At 35.4% G+C, this 23,574-nt stretch overlaps 3 protein-coding genes across 4 annotated transcripts; 2 read left to right on the top strand and 1 right to left on the bottom strand.

Moving 5' to 3' along the window:
• The first annotated feature begins 2,332 nt into the window (after positions 1 to 2,332).
• LOC107002134 (transcription elongation factor SPT6 homolog) lies at positions 2,333 to 12,542 on the top strand. Of its 2 annotated transcripts, none has more exons than XM_015200043.2 (17): positions 2,333 to 2,620; positions 2,717 to 2,815; positions 3,294 to 3,417; positions 3,487 to 3,571; positions 3,698 to 3,851; positions 3,930 to 4,065; positions 4,160 to 4,427; positions 4,585 to 4,788; positions 4,870 to 4,995; positions 5,083 to 5,469; positions 6,015 to 6,122; positions 6,213 to 6,992; positions 7,164 to 7,305; positions 7,377 to 8,551; positions 8,697 to 8,906; positions 10,786 to 11,275; positions 11,922 to 12,542. In XM_015200043.2, the coding sequence occupies exons 1-17, from the start codon at positions 2,587 to 2,589 to the stop codon at positions 12,341 to 12,343; spliced, it is 4,944 nt and encodes a 1,647-aa protein (XP_015055529.1). In that variant the 5' UTR covers positions 2,333 to 2,586; the 3' UTR covers positions 12,344 to 12,542. The 2 variants fall into 2 exon arrangements, with proteins under 2 accessions (XP_015055529.1, XP_015055528.1); XM_015200042.2 differs by having other exon boundaries at positions 3,291 to 3,417.
• Positions 12,543 to 14,659: 2,117 nt separating this feature from the next.
• On the top strand, positions 14,660 to 19,739 carry LOC107002557. Its single transcript, XM_015200619.2, has 5 exons — positions 14,660 to 15,119; positions 17,055 to 17,167; positions 17,263 to 17,634; positions 18,238 to 18,964; positions 19,286 to 19,739. Exons 1-5 carry the CDS (start codon positions 14,894 to 14,896, stop codon positions 19,354 to 19,356), a joined length of 1,509 nt encoding a protein of 502 aa, XP_015056105.1. The 5' UTR covers positions 14,660 to 14,893; the 3' UTR covers positions 19,357 to 19,739.
• A 2,571-nt stretch (positions 19,740 to 22,310) lies between these two features.
• Positions 22,311 to 23,096, bottom strand: LOC107001678. The gene has a single exon (XM_015199638.1). The coding sequence runs from the start codon at positions 22,969 to 22,971 to the stop codon at positions 22,528 to 22,530; it is 444 nt and encodes a 147-aa protein (XP_015055124.1). The 5' UTR covers positions 22,972 to 23,096; the 3' UTR covers positions 22,311 to 22,527.
• Positions 23,097 to 23,574: the final 478 nt, after the last annotated feature.

Here is a 23,574-nt window from a genome sequence, read left to right as displayed (position 1 = left end):
TGCACAAATTTTCCTTTAAAAAAACGATACATATATTAGCTTCGTGTTTTGTTGGCATTTGTGTTGGTACAATGTATACAAATGTATATTTTGTGATTATTTCTTATGTAATGTTTAGTTTGGTATATTAAAAAAAATGTGTATTGCTTTGTTTATAAAAAAATATTGTTAATAAAAAATACCTTTATACTTAGTAATCGTATGTGGTTTGCCTAATGCTATATATCTTATTTTTGATTTGCAACTAATTATACACTGAATATGTTACTTCAAGTGCTTATTCAAAGAGCAATGGTTGCGTTTTTATTGGGGGTTCAAAAAGAAAAAATGTAATAAGGGAAAAGGGTCTGATATACCCCTCAACTTTGTCATTTGGAGCTAATATACCACCCGTTATAAAAGTGGCTCATATATGCCCTTACCGTTATACAAACGGCTCACATATACCCCTCCTGTTACAAAATGGCTCATATATACCCTTCATTTAACGGAAGTTAAAAAATTAGTTTTAGATTGATATTTATTACTTGTAATTTTTAAAAAAAATTATTTAGGGATATATATGATTCTTCTATCAAAGTTCAAGGTATATTTTAATTTTTTTCCTATATAAATTATATTTTGACTTTTTTTATTATAATTATTTGAGTTTCTTATTCTTATGTTTTTTCTTTCATTCCTTAGTTTAAAGAGAAAAAATTTAAACTATTTTTTTGTGTGTATTGTAATTTAATTTCGTATTCGAAGAAAAAATTTGGTCATCTACAGTAAGTTTTACAAGAATATTAGTGAAACATAAATAAATTTGATTATCAAAATAATAATTATAAATTAGTCATTGAAACAAAAAAAGGTCAAAAAAATATGTTTGACGAGGATTAAATTTACTCATATGGGATTATATTTTTTAGAAAAAATAATAAAAATTTAGATTAAAATTATTATTTTTTCCATTTCCGTTAGAGGAAAAGGGTATATGTGTGCCATTTGTTTACAAGTAGGGGTATATATGAGTCACTTTTATAACAAGGGGTATATCAGTTCTAAATGACAAAGTTGAGGGGTATATCATACCCTTTTCCCATGTAATAAATGCTTTGATGAATAATTGTGTATTTTATCATGAAGATTCTTGATGTATTATTTGGTAGGATATAATAAGAATAGTATTAAATATAGTATATTAATAATGCTTGAATTAGATGTCATAATATTATTTCTTACCGTATTTGATTTTAATATTAGAAATAACATGCATTTTATTGTTTTTTTTTTGAAAAAAATGTTAATAAAAATAACTTGAATGAAAATGATGTGGAAAAAAGTTTTAAAGGTTAAATATATCTTTAATGATGTTAGTGTATGTATATCATGATCTCTCATATTATTATTAACATGTTGATTAGTTATACATACCATAATGCTAGATATAGTGTGTAATCAATATAATAATAATTATACATATATTTTAAAATAGTACCAAAAAAAATACTAATAATATAAATAAATAAAAAACTATTGCTTTTTAATAACACAAACGACTTTATATAGCAGGGGCGAATCCAATTTAGGTGAAGAGGTGTCAACCGACTCTCCTTCGTCGAATTTTTTACTATATATTAATACCTTGTATAAGGGTTTATCTAAAACAAAATGACACTATTTGATAGTAATAATTTGATGCCGTGGTGGTTAATTGTATGGCTTAAGTTTTTGGACTCGTGGGTTCAATCCTCTATCAAAGTTTTTTTGCAAAATGTTTAGTCGTACTTGCTGAAGATTCTGCTACGCCACTGGTAGCATATACATCTCCTTCATGGAACAGAGGTAAAATTACATATATATCACATTTTTCTTAATTATACATCTTTAAAGTTTCTTGATGTTTGTAAGTATTCATCTAAAATGCAATGACGATTTTTGCATTGATTAAGCATGAAATCTCTAGAACGTTGGGCTCTTGTCATTTACAAAAAGGAAAAGAATTCATCTACATTTCAAATTGACAGAAGTATCGAAAATATACATAAATTTTGATACCAGTTGTTAATTTCGTTCGTGAATCATTGGAAATCTTAAAGCACCTCTATATTTGACTAACTAAACCGATATGTATGCTCATTCTATCACATAAGAGTATTAGACTCTTAATCAAATTTCGATAGAAGTGTTGACAATACTCATAAATTTGACGAGAATTAAAGTGTTCATGTTGCAAAATTAAAAAATATGTTTGAATTCAGTTAGTCAAGTAAAAAAATATTTTTAAGACTGGTTAATAATTCGGGATGAGATAATATTTAATCAATTCATTCATTTCCTAATTGTCTTGAAAAAAAAGGACACAAATAAGTACTCACTCTCAACGTCTGCACCATTTTTGTATCGCCATTTTTCCTCACTCTCCTCACGCTATATATAACCTCAGCACTTTTTGCTGTAATCAGTGAGGAGGAATCGAAGATTTCTAGGGTTTCGGTTTCGATTTTGATTTTTCACGTATTTGGGTGTGGTGCAGTGTGTGTGAAATATCTAGGGTTTTCATTGTGCCCTAAGTCGTCGTCGGCGTCGAATTTCTGAGAAAAAATGGCTGGAAAAAACGTGATCTCCGATGACGAAGGTTGATTTTTGATTCTTTTTTTTGGTTATATTAGCTGGGAATTTTAGTAAGTTGTTAAATGCATGTGTTTATAGAAATAAAATGTTTTGTGTGCAGATGAAGTCGGAATGGAGGAAGAGGAGAGGGATGATGAGCCAGTTGATGGGGATGGAGTGGATGAGCGGGAAGATGAGGATGAAGACGAGGAAGAAGAAGGTATTTGCCCCAATTTAATATGGTTGAAGTTTTCACACACACATATATATGGTTGTATGTATTTTGTGGATTGTTTATCGGAAGCAACCTCTCTATCTTTAGGAGGTGTAGGGTTGGGGTAAGATGCATACACCTATCCTTTCTAGACCCAACTTGTGGAATTTATGTATTTGCTGAGTGTTTATGGGAAACAACATTTCTATCTTTTACGGGGTGTAGGGGTGAGATAAGGTGCGTAAACCTTCCCTCCCCCAGGCTCCACTTGTGGGGTTAGACCGGTCATGTTGTTGTATGGTTATATGTATTTGTCGAGAGTCTATTGGAAACAACCTATCTATCTCAATGAGCTAGGGGTAAGGTGTACGTACACTCTAACCTCTCCAGAGGACATTTGTGGAATTACACTGGGTATATAAGTTATGTGATTCTATGTATTTGTTGTAATTTGGGTATTCTGGTGCTTGTATTTGGGCAGAAGGTCAGGATGAATATGAGAAAGATGGGTTTATAGTGGATGATGTAGAGGAAGAAGAGGATGAGGATGAAGATGATAGAGCTGACAGTGATGATGAGAGGCAAAAGAAGAAGAAAAGGAAGAAAAGGTGAGTTTGTCTTTCCGGATATTCCATAGCTTTTCTCGTGCATGGCAGCATTATATATTGATGTTTCAGGGAGTCAGAGAGGAATTACGTGCTTGATGAAGATGATTATGAACTTCTACAGGAAAGCAATATTGCGGTGCCTCGTCCAAAACTTGTGAGTTGTGATTTTTGCTTACTGAATTAACTCAGAAGCAAACACATATATATGCATTTCTTATGTAGGGTATTGATATTGTCAGTCAATGTTTTACACTTTCTGATTTTCACCCTGGCTGATTAGGAGAGCAAAAAGTTCAAGCGGCTAAAAAAAGCTCAGAGGGATATGGAGGATGAGGGTTCTGGTTTTTATGAGGAGGAGGAGTTTGGTGAAACTGGCAGGCGAGGGCGTACAGCTGAGCAGAAGCTTGAGCGTAGCTTATTTGGTGATGATGAAGGTAAACATCATTTTAGTTGTCTTCTTTATTGGGTATTTCTCGTGTTGTTGTTAACTGACCTCCCTGAGATTTTTCCAGGGCAACCACTTGAGGATATTGCTGAGGAGGAAGAAAGGCTGGAGGAAGAAGAGGATGCTGACATTGGTGAGGAAGATGAAATGGCAGACTTCATCGTTGATGAAGAAGAAGTTGATGAACATGGTGCTCCAATTAGGTATAGCATTTGAGATATATGTGACTGTAGGATTCAATCTTGATGTTTTATATAGCTTTCTGATTTACGTCACATTGTCTATATGGCTCTACAGAAGGAAAAAGGTAAACAAAAAGAAGTCCAGGCAGGCAGCAGGAGTTTCGTCCTCTGCTCTCCAGGAAGCTCATGACATATTTGGTGATGTTGACGAACTTTTAATGCGTCGAAAACAAGATCGGGCCAAATCCAGCATGCATGATGAATCCGGTGAATGGAGTGAAAGGAGACTTGAAGACGAATTTGATCCTACTATTCTAGCTGAGAAATATATGACTGAGAAGGATGAGCACATTCGGAAAATAGATGTCCCTGAAAGAATGCAGGTGCAACACTGAGATTTTTCTGTCATTGGATCATACATCTTACTTTCTTCGTCATTGAATTTGACATCTTAGTTTTCTTGTCTGGGTTGGTTTTGTCGTTTTTCTTGTTTACTATGCTACTTTCTTAACAGTGGAGTCTCTTATTAATTCTTTGTAGATATCCGAGGAAAGCACTGGTCCTGTAACACCTGAAACCATCAGTATGGAAGAGAGTATCTGGATCTACAATCAGCTTGTTGCTGGTGTTGTGCCTCTTTTTAAGAAGAAAGATAGTGGTACATCTGATGAAGAGAAAGAGCTACCAATAGATAAAGATGACATTATGCGTTTTCTGGATTTGATGCATGCGCAGAAGTTTGATGTGAGTGCTAAACATTTACTAGGACCTAATTTTTTCTATGCATGACATTTGAGACTCTGCAAATTTTTGCTTTGTTCTTAGGTCCCGTTCATCGCCATGTACCGTAAGGAGGAATGCATGAGCTTATTTAAGGAACCAGAAGAGGACGGAACTAGTGATGATGGTCCTAAAAATTCTGACAAAAAACCTTCAGTAAGATGGCATAAGGTGATACTTGTCTCAAACTATTATGTATTGTCCCATGTTTAGAACCTTGGGAATATGAAATGTTTATTGAAAGAGATTATGCTGCAGGTGCTTTGGGCAATCCAAGATTTAGACAGGAAGTGGCGCCTCCTTCAGAAGCGGAAGTCTGCACTTGAGTTGTACTATAAGAAGCGTTTTCAGGAAGAGTCGCGTAGGGTGTATGATGAAACACGTCTAAAGTTGAATCAGCAGCTCTTTGAATCAATTACTAATTCACTCCAAGCGTCTGAGTCTGAAAGAGAGGTTGACGATGTTGACTCAAAATTTAACTTGCACTTCCCACCTGGAGAGGTCGGTGTGGATGAAGGACAATATAAGAGGCCAAAGAGGAAATCACAATACAGTATATGCAGCAAATCCGGCTTATGGGAAGTGGCGAGCAAATTGGGATACAGCGCCGAGCAATTTGGTAGACATATGTCTCTAGAAAAGATGGTAAGTGTTGTCTTATAGGTTTTTAATCTGCCAAATGCTGAAGAAAGTAAAATTGCATTTATCGTAACTATTGTCTTAATCAAGGAATCCCAGGAGGGTCACCATATTACTGATTACACTTGTGCATTTGAAACTCAGTTTTAGGACATCATGACTTTTGGACTCTCAATTTGCTTGTTGACATACAATTAGTAATGAGATGTGTACAATTAAGTAGACTGTACAAAATGATGTCCCTGGCTTATTATATGCGTCGTCTCGTACAGAGATATGGATCCCATTTGTGAGAGGATAACTTGCTAACATCTTAATGATTAACCTAGTTAAGACCTTTGAATTGCACAATGCTGAAAATTATATTTTCAGCACTCAAATATTTTCCAAATAGCCAATGTTTTTCCGTTTGCTTTCTCGTTATTATTGCTGTAGTTGGGTTTATTTCTTTGAAGTTCATCTCTTATAGTCTAATTTGCTGAGGGAGTTTTGGGTAATATTTTACTAGTTGGAACCAGGAAATCACAGTGAAGGCGTGAACTTTCTTGCAGGGGGATGAGCTGGAGGATGCTAGGGAACCACCAGAAGAGATGGCATCGAACTTCACCTGTGCAATGTTTGAAACACCTCAAGCTGTGCTTAAAGGCGCTAGACACATGGTATGAGGACATTTATGTTATATTTATTTGCAACAATTTTGTTGCCATGTTGGACTGTAATAGCTGACTCTTAGTGATCATCATATTTAGGCAGCAGTAGAGATCAGCTGTGAACCAAGTGTCCGTAAACATGTGCGTACTACCTATATGAACCACGCCGTAGTATCAACGAGTCCTACTCCTGAGGGGAATACGGTGATTGATTCCTTCCATCAATTTGCTGGAGTCAAGTGGTTACGGGATAAACCTCTCTCCGAATTTGTGGATGCACAGTGGCTTCTTATCCAGAAGGCTGAAGAGGAGAAACTCCTCCAAGTTACTATCAAGCTGCCTGAAGTTCATCTTAACCAGCTGACAACTGACTCGAAAGATCATTATCTCAGTGACGGTGTGAGTAAATCTGCCCAGTTATGGAACGAACAGAGAAAGTTAATACTCGAGGATGCAATCTTCAATTTTCTTCTGCCTTCAATGGAAAAGGAAGCAAGATCCTTGCTAACAAGTAAAGCAAAGAGCTGTCTTCTCATGGAATATGGTAATGTTTTGTGGAATAAAGTGTCAGTTGGACCATATCAACGCAGAGAGAATGATATTAGCTCTGATGAAGAGCCTGCACCCAGGGTTATGGCTTGCTGTTGGGGCCATGGTAAGCCAGCAACCACTTTTGTGATGTTGGATTCGTCGGGAGAGGTTTTGGATATTCTGTATGCTGGATCTCTTAGCCTTCGTGGCCAGAATGTTAATGATGAGCAGCGGAAGAAGAATGACCAGCAGAGACTGTTAAAATTCATGATGGACCACCAACCACATGTGGTGGTGCTGGGAGCTGTAAATCTGTCTTGTACACGGCTTAAGGAGGATATTTATGAGGTATGCAGCGATGAATTTTATTTGATTCCTAGCTAATATGGTTAGGGATAAACTCAAGAGTACTCTGGTAGGATATATAGTGCCCGTTTCAGGCATATAAAAAATCTTTTCATCACCCTAACTTTTTTACTGTGGTGGCTAAAGTATCTCTTGACTGTTCCTGTGCTTCAGATTATTTTCAAGATGGTGGAGGATAATCCAAGAGATGTTGGTCATGAGATGGATAATTTGAACATAATATATGGAGACGAATCCCTTCCGCATCTCTATGAGAATTCCCGCATTTCTGCTGACCAGCTTCCTACGCAGTCAGGTAATCACTCTCCTGTGAGCTTAAATGCAACTGTTAGGAGGTAGCTGTACTTATTGTCTCCCTGGTTTTAGGTATTGTGAGGCGCGCTGTGGCATTGGGTCGTTATCTTCAAAATCCTCTAGCAATGGTAGCAACATTATGTGGACCAGGGAGGGAAATTTTATCTTGGAAGCTCAATACTTTAGAGAGCTTTCTCACACCAGACGAGAAGTATGAGGTGGTTGAACAGGTTATGGTGGATGTAACTAACCAGGTAGGTGTTGATCTTAATTTGGCTATAAGTCATGAATGGCTTTTTGCCCCACTGCAATTTATTTCGGGTCTGGGTCCCAGAAAGGCAGCATCTCTTCAAAGATCCATGGTAAGACAGCAGACAATCTTTACGAGGAAGGATCTCTTAACTGAACATCATCTTGGTAAAAAGGTATTTATCAATGCAGTTGGCTTCTTGCGAGTACGGCGCAGTGGATACACTGCAAATAGCAATACATATATTGATTTGTTGGATGATACAAGGATCCATCCAGAATCCTATACTCTTGCACAAGAGTTGGCAAAAGATATTTATCTTAAAGACATGGGTGAAGAAGCAAATGATGATGATGAAGTGCTTGAAATGGCAATAGAGCATGTTAAAGAGAAGCCACATTTGTTGAGGTTGGTTAATGCTTATGAATATGCTAAAGAACATAACCGTTTTGATAAAAGGGAAACCCTTAATGGTATTAAGTTGGAGCTAATGCAAGGGTTTCAAGATTGGCGTAGACAGTATGTCGAGCCAAGCCAGGATGAAGAGTTCTATATGATTTCTGGTGAGTCTGAGGATACGCTTTCTGAGGGAAGAATCGTACAGGCAACAGTTCGTCGGGTTCAACCTCAGAAAGCTATCTGTTCTCTGGAGTGTGGATTGACTGGTATTCTTTCCAAGGAAGACTCTTCAGATGATTGGAGAGATGTCAATGATTTGACTGAAAAAATGCGTGAAGGTGATATCCTAACTTGCAGAATCAAGTCAATCCAAAAAAATAGGTACCAGGTTTTCCTGAGTTGTAAAGAGAATGATATGAGAAATAATAGGTATCAGAATAATCAGAACTTGGATCCATACTACCATGAAGATCGCACTAGCTTACAGACTGAAAAAGAAAAAGCTCGTAAAGAAAAGGAGCTTGCAAAGAAGCATTTCAAGCCAAGGATGATAGTTCATCCTCGATTCAAAAATATAACAGCTGATGAAGCTATGGAGGTATGTTGTATCTTCATAGATGTGTGTAAATTTGGTGCATAGTTCTTATGTTGTGACATCTTAATAATATGAATTTGAGCGTCTTTAAGAATTCTAGCTTTTGATGCCTAAGCTTATTTTGATACTCTCTTCATATGTTGTGCAGTTCCTCTCTGACAAAGAACCGGGTGAAAGCATTGTACGTCCCAGCTCACGTGGACCATCATATTTGACTTTAACTCTCAAAGTGTATGATGGAGTGTATGCTCACAAGGATATTGTGGAAGGTGGAAAGGAACATAAGGATATAACAAGCTTGCTGCGCATCGGGAAAACACTGAAAATAGGAGAGGATACTTTTGAAGATTTAGATGAGGTACTTCACTTGTCTTTCCAATCATTTTATATTAACGGGAGTTGTTCCTGATCTATAGTTTTTACTTTTTAGCATCTCTTTCCTTTGGTTTTGTGGGAGGGAGAATGCAGAGTATAGGGAACATATGTTCCCCGTTGTCAATATGAATTTAGTGATCAACAATCTTCATGGGTCATCCAACCGGTGAAAAAAGTTGAATAGGCACCCAAGTCTGTGGCCTAGCGGTCAATGAAATGGGTTTGAGAACCATGAAGTCTGTTATGGATCTAGTTATGGGACGCTGCAAGATAAAATCTGAAGTTCTCTTTTTTTCTACCTATGGTCATGGTTCGTTAAGAGAGAAATAACTTAAATACAACATTGGTGATTAACCACCCACCTAATAACAAGGAAATGACTTTCTACTACTAATGAAATGAGAAGGTGGAGGAATAACTCCTTACTGCTAATAACTACTACAAAGAAAACAACCGCTACAGGGAAAACACTGTTACAGAGGACCTATTACAGAGAAAACAGAAATATAATTAATAGCTACTAATTTAATCAACTTTCTGATTAAATTTTCCATGGATAAAACTGTTGGTAGACTGAAAGGGTGCTAACATTACTCCCCCCTTCAAATCGTGTTTGTCCTCAAGTGCTAAGTGTCAAAAGTAATTCTTCATTGCCGTAGCCAAATCTGGAGGATTATGCAACTCAACCTCAATTGCTATATAATCAGTAAGACTGCTGATATAAAGTTCAATTTTTTGTGACTGCGTAAGTGTACCAGCCCGCGAAATTAATTGCTCAAATGTTTCTTGGTAATCTGCCACAGACCCGATCTGGTGAGCTAGTGAATTCTCCCAATTTCTGACTTCTGATTGGTGGCCCAAAACAAAGGTTACAATGACGTTTGAAGTCATCCCAAGACAGTTGAGGCAGATCTATCTCTAATTGAAGAAACCAAAGTTGTGCATTGCCCTCCAAATGAAAAGAAGCAAGTCCAACCTTTTCTTCTTCCAGAGTTTGTTGGTGTCTTCACAACTGTTCAACCATTCCAAAGGGTCCTCTTGGCCATTAAATCGTGGGAATCCAGTTTTGTATCCTGACCCTCCTGCCACTCTGTTTTTACCCTTCCAACCGCGATTCTGACTGATATTTTTAATGGGATCAGAATCGACCTTAGAATTTACAAAATCCTGTGAGTGCATCCAAGCGAGCATTTGTTGCTTCATGTCTGGCTAAATTGGCTGCACGTTCTTCTTGGAACAAATTCACTAATTGTGCTAGTTGATGTTGAATTTGGTCTCCCATAACACCTGTTTCTGATACCAAGTTGTTATGGATCTAGTTTCGGGATGCTGCAAGATAAAATCTTGAGTTTTCTTTTTTCTACCTATGGTGCTGGTTTGTTAAAGAGAGAACCTGCGATCTCTTGAGTTAGAAGTACTCAAAACTTGACTAATTTTCTGCTTTTCATTTCCTTTGAATTCAAATAACGTAAATACAACATTGGTAATTAACAACCCACCTAATAACAAGGAAATTGCTGAAATGAGAAAGTGGAGGAATAATCTCCTTACTGCTGATAACTACTACAAAGAAAATAACTGCTACTACACTGTTACAGAGGACCTATTACAGAGAAAACATAATTAATAGCTACTGATTTAATCAACTTTCTGATTAAATTTTCCATGCATAAAACTGTTGGTAGACTAAAAGGGTGCTAAGTTTATTTTACATTTTGTGGTCCTTGCAAATTTTCATGGAGCGCTTGTTTGATTACTTTCATTTCCCCTGGACATACAATACATTTGTGAATTGTGCATAGGTTCTTTTTAGTTTCTTGGAAACACTAACAATCTCGTTGATTTTATGTTGTGTTTTTCAGGTAATGGATCGGTATGTTGATCCATTAGTAGCTCATTTGAAGGCAATGCTAAATTACCGTAAGTTTAAGACGGGAACTAAGGCAGAAGTTGATGAGCTTTTGAAAATTGAGAAATCTGAGTACCCTATGAGAATTGTCTATAGCTTTGGTATTTCTCATGAACACCCTGGGACATTCATTTTGACTTATATACGAAGTTCCAACCCACACCATGAGTATGTTGGTTTGTACCCGAAAGGATTTAAATTCCGTAAGAGGATGTTTGAAGAAATTGATCGCCTTGTGGCATATTTTCAAAGGCATATTGATGATCCCCATGATTCCGGTCCATCAATACGATCAGTTGCAGCAATGGTGCCTATGCGCAGCCCTGCAAGTGGGGGTTCCTCAGGATTTGGTGGCGGGTGGGGTGGTTCATCCAATGATAGTGGTCGAAGAGGTGGTCAGTCTGGGGACAGAGATAGGTCTTACGGTTCAGGTTCTAGACCAGGTAAAAACTGTTCCTCCGCATTCTTTCTCCCCTTCGCTTTCCTCTTAGTTGCATGATGGAAGGTTGTTCTTCAATCTTCATCATGCTCTGAAATTGCTGAAACCCTTCAATGGGTTATCTAACTGGTGACTCTCCTAGATACTTTTTTTGTGAGATGAATTGGACTGGATTTGCAGCCAGGGTGTTGCCCTTATTTTATGCACCTCCTCCCAGCATTGGCTTATCTGTATCTTCAAGTTGTGGCGGTGTGCCATTCTGCTCTCCTTTTCCTTGAAAAGGGTTATTGGGGAATGGGTTGTGGTGGTCTCTCTTGTGGACGAGCATTGTCTCAACTTGCCAGCCCTACTTCGTGGACATGGTATTTGACTTTCCCCCCTAAAAACCTCAGCGTAGGTTAGTCCCTCAACAGCTCAACTTAGAGAATGCTGAGATACCTGTTGTGACTTCTATTTGAACTAAGAGAGATTAAGAAAGCTCTCTTGAGGCTGAGAGAACATTAGTGTGCATCTTACTGTGTACATCTAGAATGTGTGTCGTTCCATTGGTGTCTTTCTACTGTTGCTTACAGTTGTTAATATCAAGGTTGATAAAAGAGGAGAAAGACCACGTACTTGTTATTAACGGTACAGCACTTTTGGTTTTGCAGGTAGAAATGACTACAGAAATCGAAACAATCAGGATGATCAAAGTGGATTGCCACCAAGGCCCTACGGTGGTGGTGGTCGTGGACGTGGTCGTGGTCGGGGACGTGGTAGAGGAAATAATGATAATAATGACGGACAGGATTCAGATTATGGCTCTCAAAAGTGGAGTTCTAAGGAAAGTGGAGTAGGAGGTTGGGGTGAAGTCCAAAATTCACCTTCCAGGGAGTCTTGGGGTGGTGGTGGTGGAGGTGGAGGTGGTAGTGGAGACGGAGGTAGTTGGGGTGCCAGTCCCAGTGGTGGTGGTGGTGGTGGTTGGGGTGCTAGCCCTAGTGGTGGCGACAGCTGGGGAAAGGACACTGGTGGTGAGGCCGAGGATTCTGGGTGGGGTGGCAGTAAGAAGTCCGGTGGCAGCGGAGGGTGGTGATCAAATCTATTCTTGTGATCATGTAATGGCTTTTGGATATACTACCAGTCTTGGCTTGTGATCATGATAGTTCAAACTTGCATCCTTTTAACTGAATTTGTTAAGCACTATTATCATCTCTGTTTCACCTATTCCCTCTCTATAAATGTTTTACTTTATTCGCGAAATTTTAGTGCATCGGGTTGCCCTGCTTGTTATACCTATGTTTTGTTGTGACTCCATTTCAACCACAATCTTTGGCTAATTAAAGTTGAAAATAACATTAATTTGGTCACGGGTGCGTACACAAAGGAACCTTAATGTCCGTGATTGGCTCATTGTTATTTATTGCATGTCTTTAAAACTTTAGTTTTTTTGTGTGGTTGTCACCATCATACATTCATTGTTCACATTTCTTGTTTCTTCATTCATACTAAACAAAAATAAAATCTTTCTCAAATTTAGTTGTTAATAATTTGAATAATGAAATTTAGTTAAAAATAATAATAAAAAAAAAACTTTATGTTTTATTGGTTCACCTAGAATTTGGTTAGGCTTTCTATCCATATCAATATGAAGTTTGTGTTTGGTTGAGCGTCCTCTTCGAAATTGAAATTAAATAAATAAGTTATAACTAAGAATGGACATTGCTTACCATTTAATATTTACTCTTTATATAAAATTGATAATTTTCTATTTAAAAAATGTAAATAAATAACTTACTTTACCTCTAGTGTCACTTTGTTAACCAATTATGTGTTTTGAACGATAAATTATCTTTTTTTTGTAATTAGAGATCTTGTATTCGAATCATAAATATAAAATCATCTTCATTAGGCAACACTCTTTAATATATTTTAAAGAACTTTTCCACGATATTTCACATTTAGTCAGGCCATAAAATGAACATGAAATTAAAAAAAAAAGAAGTTACCATAGTAGTAACGTATGCTAATCACAATTACTTAAATATATTTAAACTATAATAGTATTATTTTGCTTAATTATTTTCTATATATAGAGTATATATGAATTTGTTATATTTAGCCAAGTCATGTTCAAAAGAAGTTTTTGGATTTAAATGATCATTTGACTTAATTCAAAAACTTTTTAAAGTAAATTATTATTATTTACTTATTTGAAAATTTTAAATATTATTTATTTATTTATTTTGAAAAAAAAATTACAACCATATTTATGTTGACAAGACAAGGGACCAAAGTTGACAAAAAACGTGTAGAAGTTAAACCTTTTGTTTGCATATGTGACTTAATTACAAAATACAAAAAACCAAACGATAAACCCACAAACAACAACTTAAAAACAAAAAGCCATTCTAACATAAAAACAAAAAAAAATTCTCTACTAAAAAATATTAATCTTAATTAAGGTAACTATAATATTTACATTTGATATTTATCATAATTAAGTTATCAATAAAAATGGAAACATATATTATTTATGTTTTATTGATAACTGTGTAAGTAAAAACATATATATTTATTGAATCAATATAAATATTAGATACGAATAAGATTATTTAATGGCGAAAGTTACTATCACTAATTCAAGTTTTATCCTAACCCTAAAATGATAAAATTTTATTCACACAATATTTACATATATTTAATAAATACAACTTTGTGTGTTTTTCATCAACAAAATTATTACACTTGATCATGACTAAGTCATGTCATACAATTTTACTTTATTTTTCTTTTAATTAACTAAGGTTAACATAATAATTGATTAAGTGAAAGAACACAATTCTATATTTAAAATTCTTTAATTTTTTTTCATTACACATATATATCTATAGTGATATAAATATGATAAGTTTAAGATTTTAATTTTTAAATAATCTAGTATTTCCCTAACTTTTTTTCTTATCAAATTCTGCAATCAATCAAATATGATCATATAAAGTAAAATAAAAAAAGTATGATTTAAACTTGATATAGTATTATTGCATGTCTAATCTTTAACAAAAACGCAAAAATATTGAAATGAATGTACAAGTACTGAGGACAAAAAGAGTGATACGTTAAAAACGAAGATATTCACGATAAAGTAAACGTAACTTTCATAGTGAATAAAATGAAAAAAACGTGAGTTGAGATGATCTAACACGTGAAAAGAGAAATTTGAATATGGAGGGTTATGATCTTAGACATAATATCGTTATAACTTAACGAGAATATCATCTTAGACGTAGCTTAACAAGAATACGATCTTAGATAAGAGAATCTGTAGGTCGAAAGTTATATTAGATAGCAATACATAACCATCACTTGTGTAGTTTCTCTATTTAGTATCGTTCGATATTTTACTTGAGTCGATGATCTCGTAAAATAGTTAATCAAGTAGTAGAAAAGAAGTGGAGTACATATTACCACTCTTTGAAATTGAGTCTTACCAAAAAGGAAGTTTCTCTCTCTTTTTCTCACAGGAAAAAAGGGGAAGAAGAAGAAGAAGAAAGAAGAAGAATCCATGGAGTTTCTCTCACTACATCACACCAGAAATGGAGATTAGCAAAAAGGGACAAAACCCACATTACCATTATTATTACCAATGGGTAAAGTAGAGGAAGAGCATCAACTACCTATTTCATCAGTAGGTGCAAACAGTACAGAACGAAATGTAGAGAATAGGTGTGGAAGATTCAGTGGTTGGGTTAAGTTTAGATGTGTACTTGCTTTGCTGTTTGGTGGAGCTGTATTGCTGTCTGCTGTGTTCTTATTGCCAATTTTTCATAATGGAGATCTTGGGGATCTAGATCTAGACCCCAAGTTTAGAGGTAACCACTTTTCTTGATTTTTAGTTTCCCCATTGTCATTATTGTTTGTTATAGGTGGGGAATCGAACTCTTTATAAGTTCAGGTAGGTAGACAATCAACTGAGCTACTAAGATTTCCGTTTTGTTGTAGTATGTTACTTGACGGAGTAGTCGAGATGTGCTGGTTATTAGGAGAAATTTATGCTGTAGCAGATCTTATTGTGTAATTATGGGTTCCTAAATTTGGGGTTTTGAGATCCTAATTACCCTTTTTGGATGGGTTTGTGTAGTTTTAAGGTTTAATCAACTTTTTGCTTAAATGAACTGGTGTTTTTGATTTGTGGGTTTCTTCTAATTTTGTAAAAAGAAGTGATTTTTTCTCACTATTTTAGGTTGTTATTGCTATGTCAAACTTGGAAAAAGTCTTTGCCTTTAATTTGATATGTTATGCATTTTCTGGGAACTAAGTAGTCGATAGTTATGTTGCTCGGACTCTTCAAAACGGGTGTGTGTCAGATCTTCAAAAACAGTGTATTTTGGAGGATTTGACACGGGTGCAACAACATTTTTGGAGAGTCCAAGCAACATAGGGTAGATAGTGCTGGTATTAGAATGCTTTTTAGGTAACCTCTTATTTTAGTAATTTCTACATAATTTACATCAAAATCTAATCATTAAGCAAAGTTTCCTGTTTTATTTATTCCCTTTCTCTGTTGTGCCTTAGAAATGTTACTTTTGCTCATCTGTTGCACCTCAAGAAAATACAACCTTTTCTGTTTCTCTGTTGGAGTTAGAGTAATAACCATAAAATAGTTGTGTATGTCGTCTGGCTATCTAGGTTATGAAGAATTTGATGTATACATACTCAATCAGGGTCAAAGATCATATGCTGAATTTCAAACTGGTCATAGACACTGCAGTAGGATGGTATGGTGCTATTTCAGACGATTGACCCCTTTGTCACTGTTCCAGATCTTTACATAATTTCCCCCTCTTCTGTTCTTTTTGTCTTTCCTTTTCTTTTTGGTGGTTTTCGTTATATTCATTCTTGTTACGCTAAGTCATACTTTAGTTGGATAGAAAGTTTATTTAGAACTTGAGTCTCCACACATTATCTTGACATTTGATCCTTGTGATAGTTAATCGCGATACCCTTGTATGATGATCCATACCAGTAGTGTTGTTCACTTGCAAGGAAAACTTCAACTGGTCAAGCAAGTTTTACTTTTTTATGCTCTTAGACATTTTCCGGTGTTAACATGCCTATCCCAAATGCACAATGTTCAAGAAACAACTCTAAAGTTCAGGACTTCCATAACAGTTGAGCAATTAAAGATATCTCAGTGATCCATTTTGTTGGTTTTGTTTTATCTGTAGGACCTTTCACTCTATTATAAAGATAATTGTCCAATTGGATTTAAAACGGTGCCATGAACTGGCATGCGACAATTTGTTTTTCCCATTATGTGAGCTAGATATTAATTATAAGTTCCTAAAGTACTGGGAGTAGTAAATGCACAATCCTAAGCATGCAATGTCTGGAAATTTTGATAACGGATGCTTAGCTAAGTTAGTGAATGTGTTTTCTGTCCTTGTCAGCACAGGGGCTTCTAGTGGTCCATTTATTTATTTAATAGCATCCTAACGTCTCACCTCTTCTATTCAGCTGAGTTCTCAAGTTTTTGTCATCACGTAATTTTGAGTTGACCATTCACATTTATTTTCGTTTCATCACTCAGCATTGCAACCAATAACTTTTAAGAGTTTATCTTTGTTTCATTAATCAGCAATTTAATGCGATGCAATGCAAGCTTTACTTTGAGAACTCTTCATTTCTTTCTCCTGTATTCTGAATTTCTGATATAATAATCTTGAAAGATAGTTGATGAAACTACATCTTTTTCACATTGGATATACTTTCACCCGCTGATTAATTTTGTGTCTGGGGCTTTCTAGGTCATGACATAGTAGCCAGTTTCATGATTGAGAAGCCAGTTTCTTTGATGGAGGATTATATCGTGCAACTGGAGGATGATATTTTTGATGAAATAAGTGTTTCCAACACTAAAGTATGTATATGAGTTTTCTTTGTTTTTCCTTTCCTCTCTTAGATTAACTGCTTTTGCTATTTGTTCCTTTTCTTACATATTTATGCTTATTACAGGTGGAAGTAATATCATTAGAAAATTTAGCTGGATCAAACATAACAAGGGTTGTCTTTGCAGTTGATTCTGATATGAAAAATATGAGGATCTCTCCAACTGCTCTGAGTTTAGTCAGATCCGATCTTGAAACTGTAATTACTCACCAATCATTTCTGCACCTGACACCATCTTTGTTTGGGGATCCTTTTTCTTTCGATGTGCTGAAACTCAGAGGTGGGATCACAGTGATCCCTAAACAAAGTGTATTCCTTATGCAAAATGTGCAGATCCAATTCAACTTCACATTGAACTCCTCTATTGATGAAATTCAAGATAAATTTGATGATCTAACAAGCCAGCTGAAATCAGGGGTACATCTTGCATCGTACGAGGTATGTGAATATGATTGCTGTTAAGTGCATCGACTTGTGTATCCTTTTCTTTCCTCGGATGTTGGTCGTTGATGCAGTTCATGAACTATTTAGGAGGTATGAACTACCAAAGATAATATTCTCCCTGGTAGGTTAAAACTCTGAAGTCCTTGAAAATGAATGTCACTATGTGTACTTCCTAAAGGTCTGTGACGGACAGTTCCTGGGCATTGGATATGGTTTGGAGTTGAAGTTCTGCAAAATATGATTTTGTAATAAGATTGTCACCAATAAGAACTGTTGGGATAGTGATAACCATCAATATGGTTCAATAGTTCCACTTTTTGCAGTTCTGTTTTGAGGTGAAAAAGGTTCGCAATGTTTGTATCTTCGATCTGCTGCGCGATAGCTTGTGAATATATTTAATTTCGTACTTACGTGCTATATTATTAGCCATACTTGTGAAAGCATAGGTCCCTTGGTCATGGTAGAGGATTTCATTTCATGGTTTCTAATTTGTGCTGTGTTCTTGCTTAACATGATCGTTTCTACTTCTTATTTATAAGCATTCTTGATTACTGATTGCTTGCCAATTGATATTTCTCATTTCTCTTTTGGACGCAGAACTTATATATCCAGCTGACTAATACAAGGGGTTCGACGGTGGATCCTCCCACTATTATTCAGTGTCAAGTTTATTTAGCGGTTGGGATTCCTTCCAATTCTAGGTTGAAGCAGTTGGCTCAGACCATTGGTTCTAACTCTAAAAACCTTGGCCTGAATAACACTGTATTTGGGAAGGTTAAACAAGTTAGCCTGTCTTCTATTTTAAAACATTCTCTTGGTGGTAGTCCTACACCTTCTCCAGCTCCTCAACCTTATCACAAGCATCATCACCATCACCACCATAGCCATCACCACCACCAAGGTTCAAGTGTTGCTCCTGCAATTTCACCTGCTCCGAGGGCTGAGAAAGGTGGATCAGTTCGCCGGAAAGTTTCACCAGTATCTGCACCAGTGCCAGCATCTGCACCAGTGCTTGCACCTGCCCCTGTACATCCAACTCAGAAACGTCATACGGCTCAACCTCCTTGTCATTTCGGGAAATACCCAAGGAAGGCAAAAAGTCGTCATCCTGCGCTAGCTCCTGTTCAAGCACCAGTCCCTGCACCTCACATTGCTCCCTCTCCACATCAACAAATACATGCTCCAACTCCTGTCTTGCATAAAATCCCTGTATCAAGCCCATTGCCCTCTGTAGTGTATGCTCATGCGCAGCCTCCTCCAAGGACACCTTCAGTTGCAGAGCCTCCTCAGAGAACACCTTCAGTTTCAAACTTGACATCTTCATGTAAGTAGATTACTCATCAGTTTTCAATGTTCTCTACCTTTCTTTCAACCGGGAAAGGGATGGGGGAATTAAAGCTAGTGGAACTCTTCTGTTTTACAAATATGTTACTCGACTCTTCAAAAATGCGTACAGGTGTGTGCCGGATCCTCCAAAAGTAGTGCATTTTTGGAGGATCCAACACATATGCGGCAACAATTTGGAGAGTCCTAGCAACATCTGTCTAGATACGTCAAAGTATGTTTCTTGCTACCAGAAACATACTTGGACACTCTATTATTCTGTGATTTTACTAAATAATATTCTGGTGTACTCCATGTGCAGCTTCACCAGGTATCTTTTCTTCAAACTTGTGGGTGCTCCCGCTGTTTCTACTTCTTGTACCGCGTATATAGCTGCAGAATGAAGGATTTTCCTTCCCCTAGTAACCGAAATCTGCCTCCAGTATGAAAGTGAGTTCCACCTATCTTCTCATGCAAGGCCAAGGGAAACCAAATTTGAGGAGCTTTGCAAAGAGGGAACAATGCCTAAAGGGCGTCCCTCGCACCCAAATGAATATATGTGGTTGTTTGTACTTGTAAATACTGTATCGAAGATTCAGTACCGCGATGCATTTTCAGGTTTAAGTCACAGAGGTGACAGGCCTGTAATGACATGCATTACCACTGTTATGTATGATACCTCTTGCGCAAGTGTAAAGAGGTGAAAAAAGCAACCAACAAATGTATAACAATGCCTTTTTGTTTCTAATGTCTTCTTAGCTCATCAACACTCTAAAGTTAAAGCGTGTTTAGGGGAGAGCAGTACTAATATGGGGGTCGGGTGACCTCTTAGAAAATCCTCGTGTTGCATCCCTCTTCGTTTATCAACTAAAATTGCAAGGCAATAGGAAACCTACAAGCCTCATCGGCTACGTTCCCCAACGATGAACACAACTTAGTTTTGTTGTCATTTACTTGCTCTATATTTGCCTTGTTTACTTGTTCTTGCAACAAACATATAGTTTATGAATCATCTTGTGTTCAAATTGTTGGAAGTGTCCATTATGACCATTTTAATAGAAACTAGTGTAGTCGTAAATAAGAGAAACTTCGAACGTTCATAATTTTGGCTTTAGAAATAAGTTTTGGGTATAGAAAAATTCTATTTGATGGTTCATACTTGATTTGAACTTTTAAATATCTATAGTTATTCATTCGAACTAACACGTATTTTATTAAACTATCACAAACACCGACAAAAATTTGGTTCAAAAACTATGTGCACTCGATGTGTGCCTCTCTTGAAGGCAAACAATGTAAACTTCTATATCTTTTAGTACGTAATGAATTAGTTGAGTCATGACATATGAAAGTTGTAGGTCAATGAGTTTTCCTTTAAATGCCACCAATTTTGTAGTATTATTTAATGTTTAAAGTGAAGGATTTTGGTCATTTCACCAAAGACTAGTGTAGTTGTGAATAAGAGAAATTTCGAACGTTCATAATTTTGACATTAGATGTTAGTTTCAGGTGTTGAAGAACTCTATTTCACGTTCCATAACTCATCTGAAGTTATAAATACCTATAATTACCCAATCGAACTAACATAAATAATTAATTAAATTATCAGATTTACCCACAAAAAATTTTGGTAAAAATCTACATGCAACTGATGTGTGCCTCTCAAGAAGGCGAACAATGTATACTACCATATTTTTCCATACATAATGAATAAGGTGAGACATGACCTATGAAAATTATAGGCTCATGAATTTTCTTTAAAATGCCACCAATTTTGTATCATTAAATGTTGAAAGTAAAACATTATGTCCATTTTACTAGAGACTAGTGTAGTTATTCATAATTTTGGCATTAGATGTTTGTTTGAGATATAGAAAAACTCTATTTTACGTTTTATACTTCATTTAAACTTTAGAATACCTAAAATTATCCATTTGAACAAACATACAATAAATTCAATGTGGTTTAGCCACTCGACAGTCAGCGTAGTGAATAATGAAATCTTAGTACACTGAAATACATTTTTTTTGAGTTTCTTTGTATGTATATGCATGTGAAGATATTAATTGTGTATGTGCTTAGCTGATTCAAATTGTATATTTAGACGAATTTTATGTGAATCATATGTGTATATGTGAAGGGCATGTCATACATGTATATATATTGGATTTCTACATTAAAGATGTAAAAATTCATTTGAATATTTACACCAAACTAATGAATATTTTTTTTATACAAACGCTCATAATTTAATCATAGTTAAATTATGTTTATTTACACCTCAAACCTTAACATCACTAATTATCGATAAAAATATTTTTAGAATAATATTTTTAAATACTTATCAAATATAAAATAATAAATAAAAAATCACTTATTTTATGGTGCACACGTGTAGCTTTTTCTATGGTCTATGGAATATCGATCAATACTTTCACTATACATGACAAGGAAACATCTCGCACGTGCAATTAAGTTGCATCATAGAAAGGAATTAATTATTTATTTAAGTCGTTATTTTTTGTGAAAATTTTCATTGAAAAGGAAATGCCAATTATTACACCATTTTTTTAAGACCTATCTTTTTTGAATTATTTCATAGGATTTAGTCAACAATTTAGATAAACCATTTTGATTTTTGAGATATTCATAATACTCTTTTTGATGACTAGGTGAGAAACGTCAATATACTTTAATAGCTTAATGTAATATATTAGAATTTTCAAATATTATCAAAAAAGTTATTATATATCTGATTTTTACGATACAATAAAGCATCACTTTAGTGTATAAATTGTGAATTTTGGTGTATCGACTTACTTATTCTTATGGAATTAGAAACTCGTTCTATTCATAAACATGGTAGATTAGAATCCAAAAACATCATCACGAAAGCTATTACGTATCTGTCTATGATACGGTAAAGCATCACATTAGTGTACCAATTGATGTATAAGCTCGGTTGTCTTCGCGAAATCACAAACGTGATATTAGAATCCTCAAACATCATCATGAAAGCTATGACGTATCTGACTACGTTTACAATAAAACACCACTTTAGTGTACCAATTGTAAATTTCAACGTGTCAGCTTAATTATCCTCGTAAAACCACAAACTCATTTGATTATATTAAAATCATCATACATCACTACAAAAAGCTTGCAATATATTAGTATATCACTATAAAAGCTATCACGTGTCTGACTATGATGCGATAAAACGCCATCATATTGTAGCAATTGCGAACTTCAAACATATAACTACATGATCATACTTAAAATGAAATTAATTCCCAATAAAATTTAGAGAAAATAATTTGTATATTATTATTAAGCACAATAAAAAGTATATAGAAACATAAACTCATTATTATTATTATTATTGATGCAAAAAATACAACAAAAAAACTCTTTGTTTTCAGTGTTTTACAAATATAGCCACATTTAGTGCTCCCCCTCCCCCACCCCCACCAATTCCAGTCGCCGGCGGGGGTGTTCCGATGAAAAGCTCCGGCCGGTGGAGATGGTAATTCTGTAAATTCGCTCTGTAATTTCCGATCTACGTCAATCTACAGTTTTGATTCCATCAACTGAACTCAATAAACCCAGAGAATTCTTCTCCACAACAACATCGGGTTTTTCTTCATCTTCTTCTTCGAGTACGGTTTCTTCAGATTTCGGATCTTTGGTAGAACCGGGTTTTACCCGATTAAACGATCCGAATTTGGGGGTAACTTCAGGAGTTGAACAACCGGAGAATTTCGAGTCGAACGAGAAGGAAAATCCAAAATTAGAACCTGAATTGACGGAATCGAATTTATCTAAAGCACTTGGACAGTTTTTTCTTCTCTTCGCCTGACGTATGATATCTGGATCTTCTATCTCCGGCTTCTCTTCCCAACTTTCTGCGGTAGTCGGAGGTGACGGATCATCGCCAGAATTCGAATTTGACGGCGCCGGATCTGAGCAGTTTTCCGCCGGAGCTTGATCGGATTTTGCGTTCTCCATTTTGGCAGTTAGGGATTAGAGAGAGTTGAGCTCGGGTTTGTGGGATCGCAGTGGAGTGTGTGGACTTAACTTTTGCTTTTTATATTAAACTCCTTTTTGTTACGTATCGATCGTGATGGATTTATAAATACTTATTTTTTTAATTATACGTGTTATGTTTGATTTTTGAGCGTTAAATTGTTATTACGTGTCAATATGAATTTTTTCGATGTAAATTTATATGCAAAGTGGAAAATTAAAAAGTAATATTGAGGTTTATAATAAAATAGATAGGTTGATTGTTTTTTAATGATGAGTTAACTCAGTGTTAAAAGTTGATATTGAGAATGAATTAGAGATGAAATATTAAAAAAGTTGAGTTCAATTCATTAATTAGAGAAATTATTTGTTTTGATCAATTTTCTAGTAAAATATTTTTCACATTTTCAAATATTTAGAAATATATTCTTATCATAATAAACAATTAAAATCAAAGAATTTTTCTAATCCTTAGTGAAATGTTAGAAGAATGTCTAACTAATATAATTCAAATTGAAGTGTTAAATGTTAATAACAATATAGTAATAATAATTTCCTAACCAAAATTTTGTTATAATATAGTTG

This window comes from Solanum pennellii, chromosome 10, assembly GCF_001406875.1.
Source record: "Solanum pennellii chromosome 10, SPENNV200".
NCBI lineage: Eukaryota > Viridiplantae > Streptophyta > Magnoliopsida > Solanales > Solanaceae > Solanum > Solanum pennellii.
This window is presented reverse-complemented; position numbering and strand designations above follow the sequence as displayed.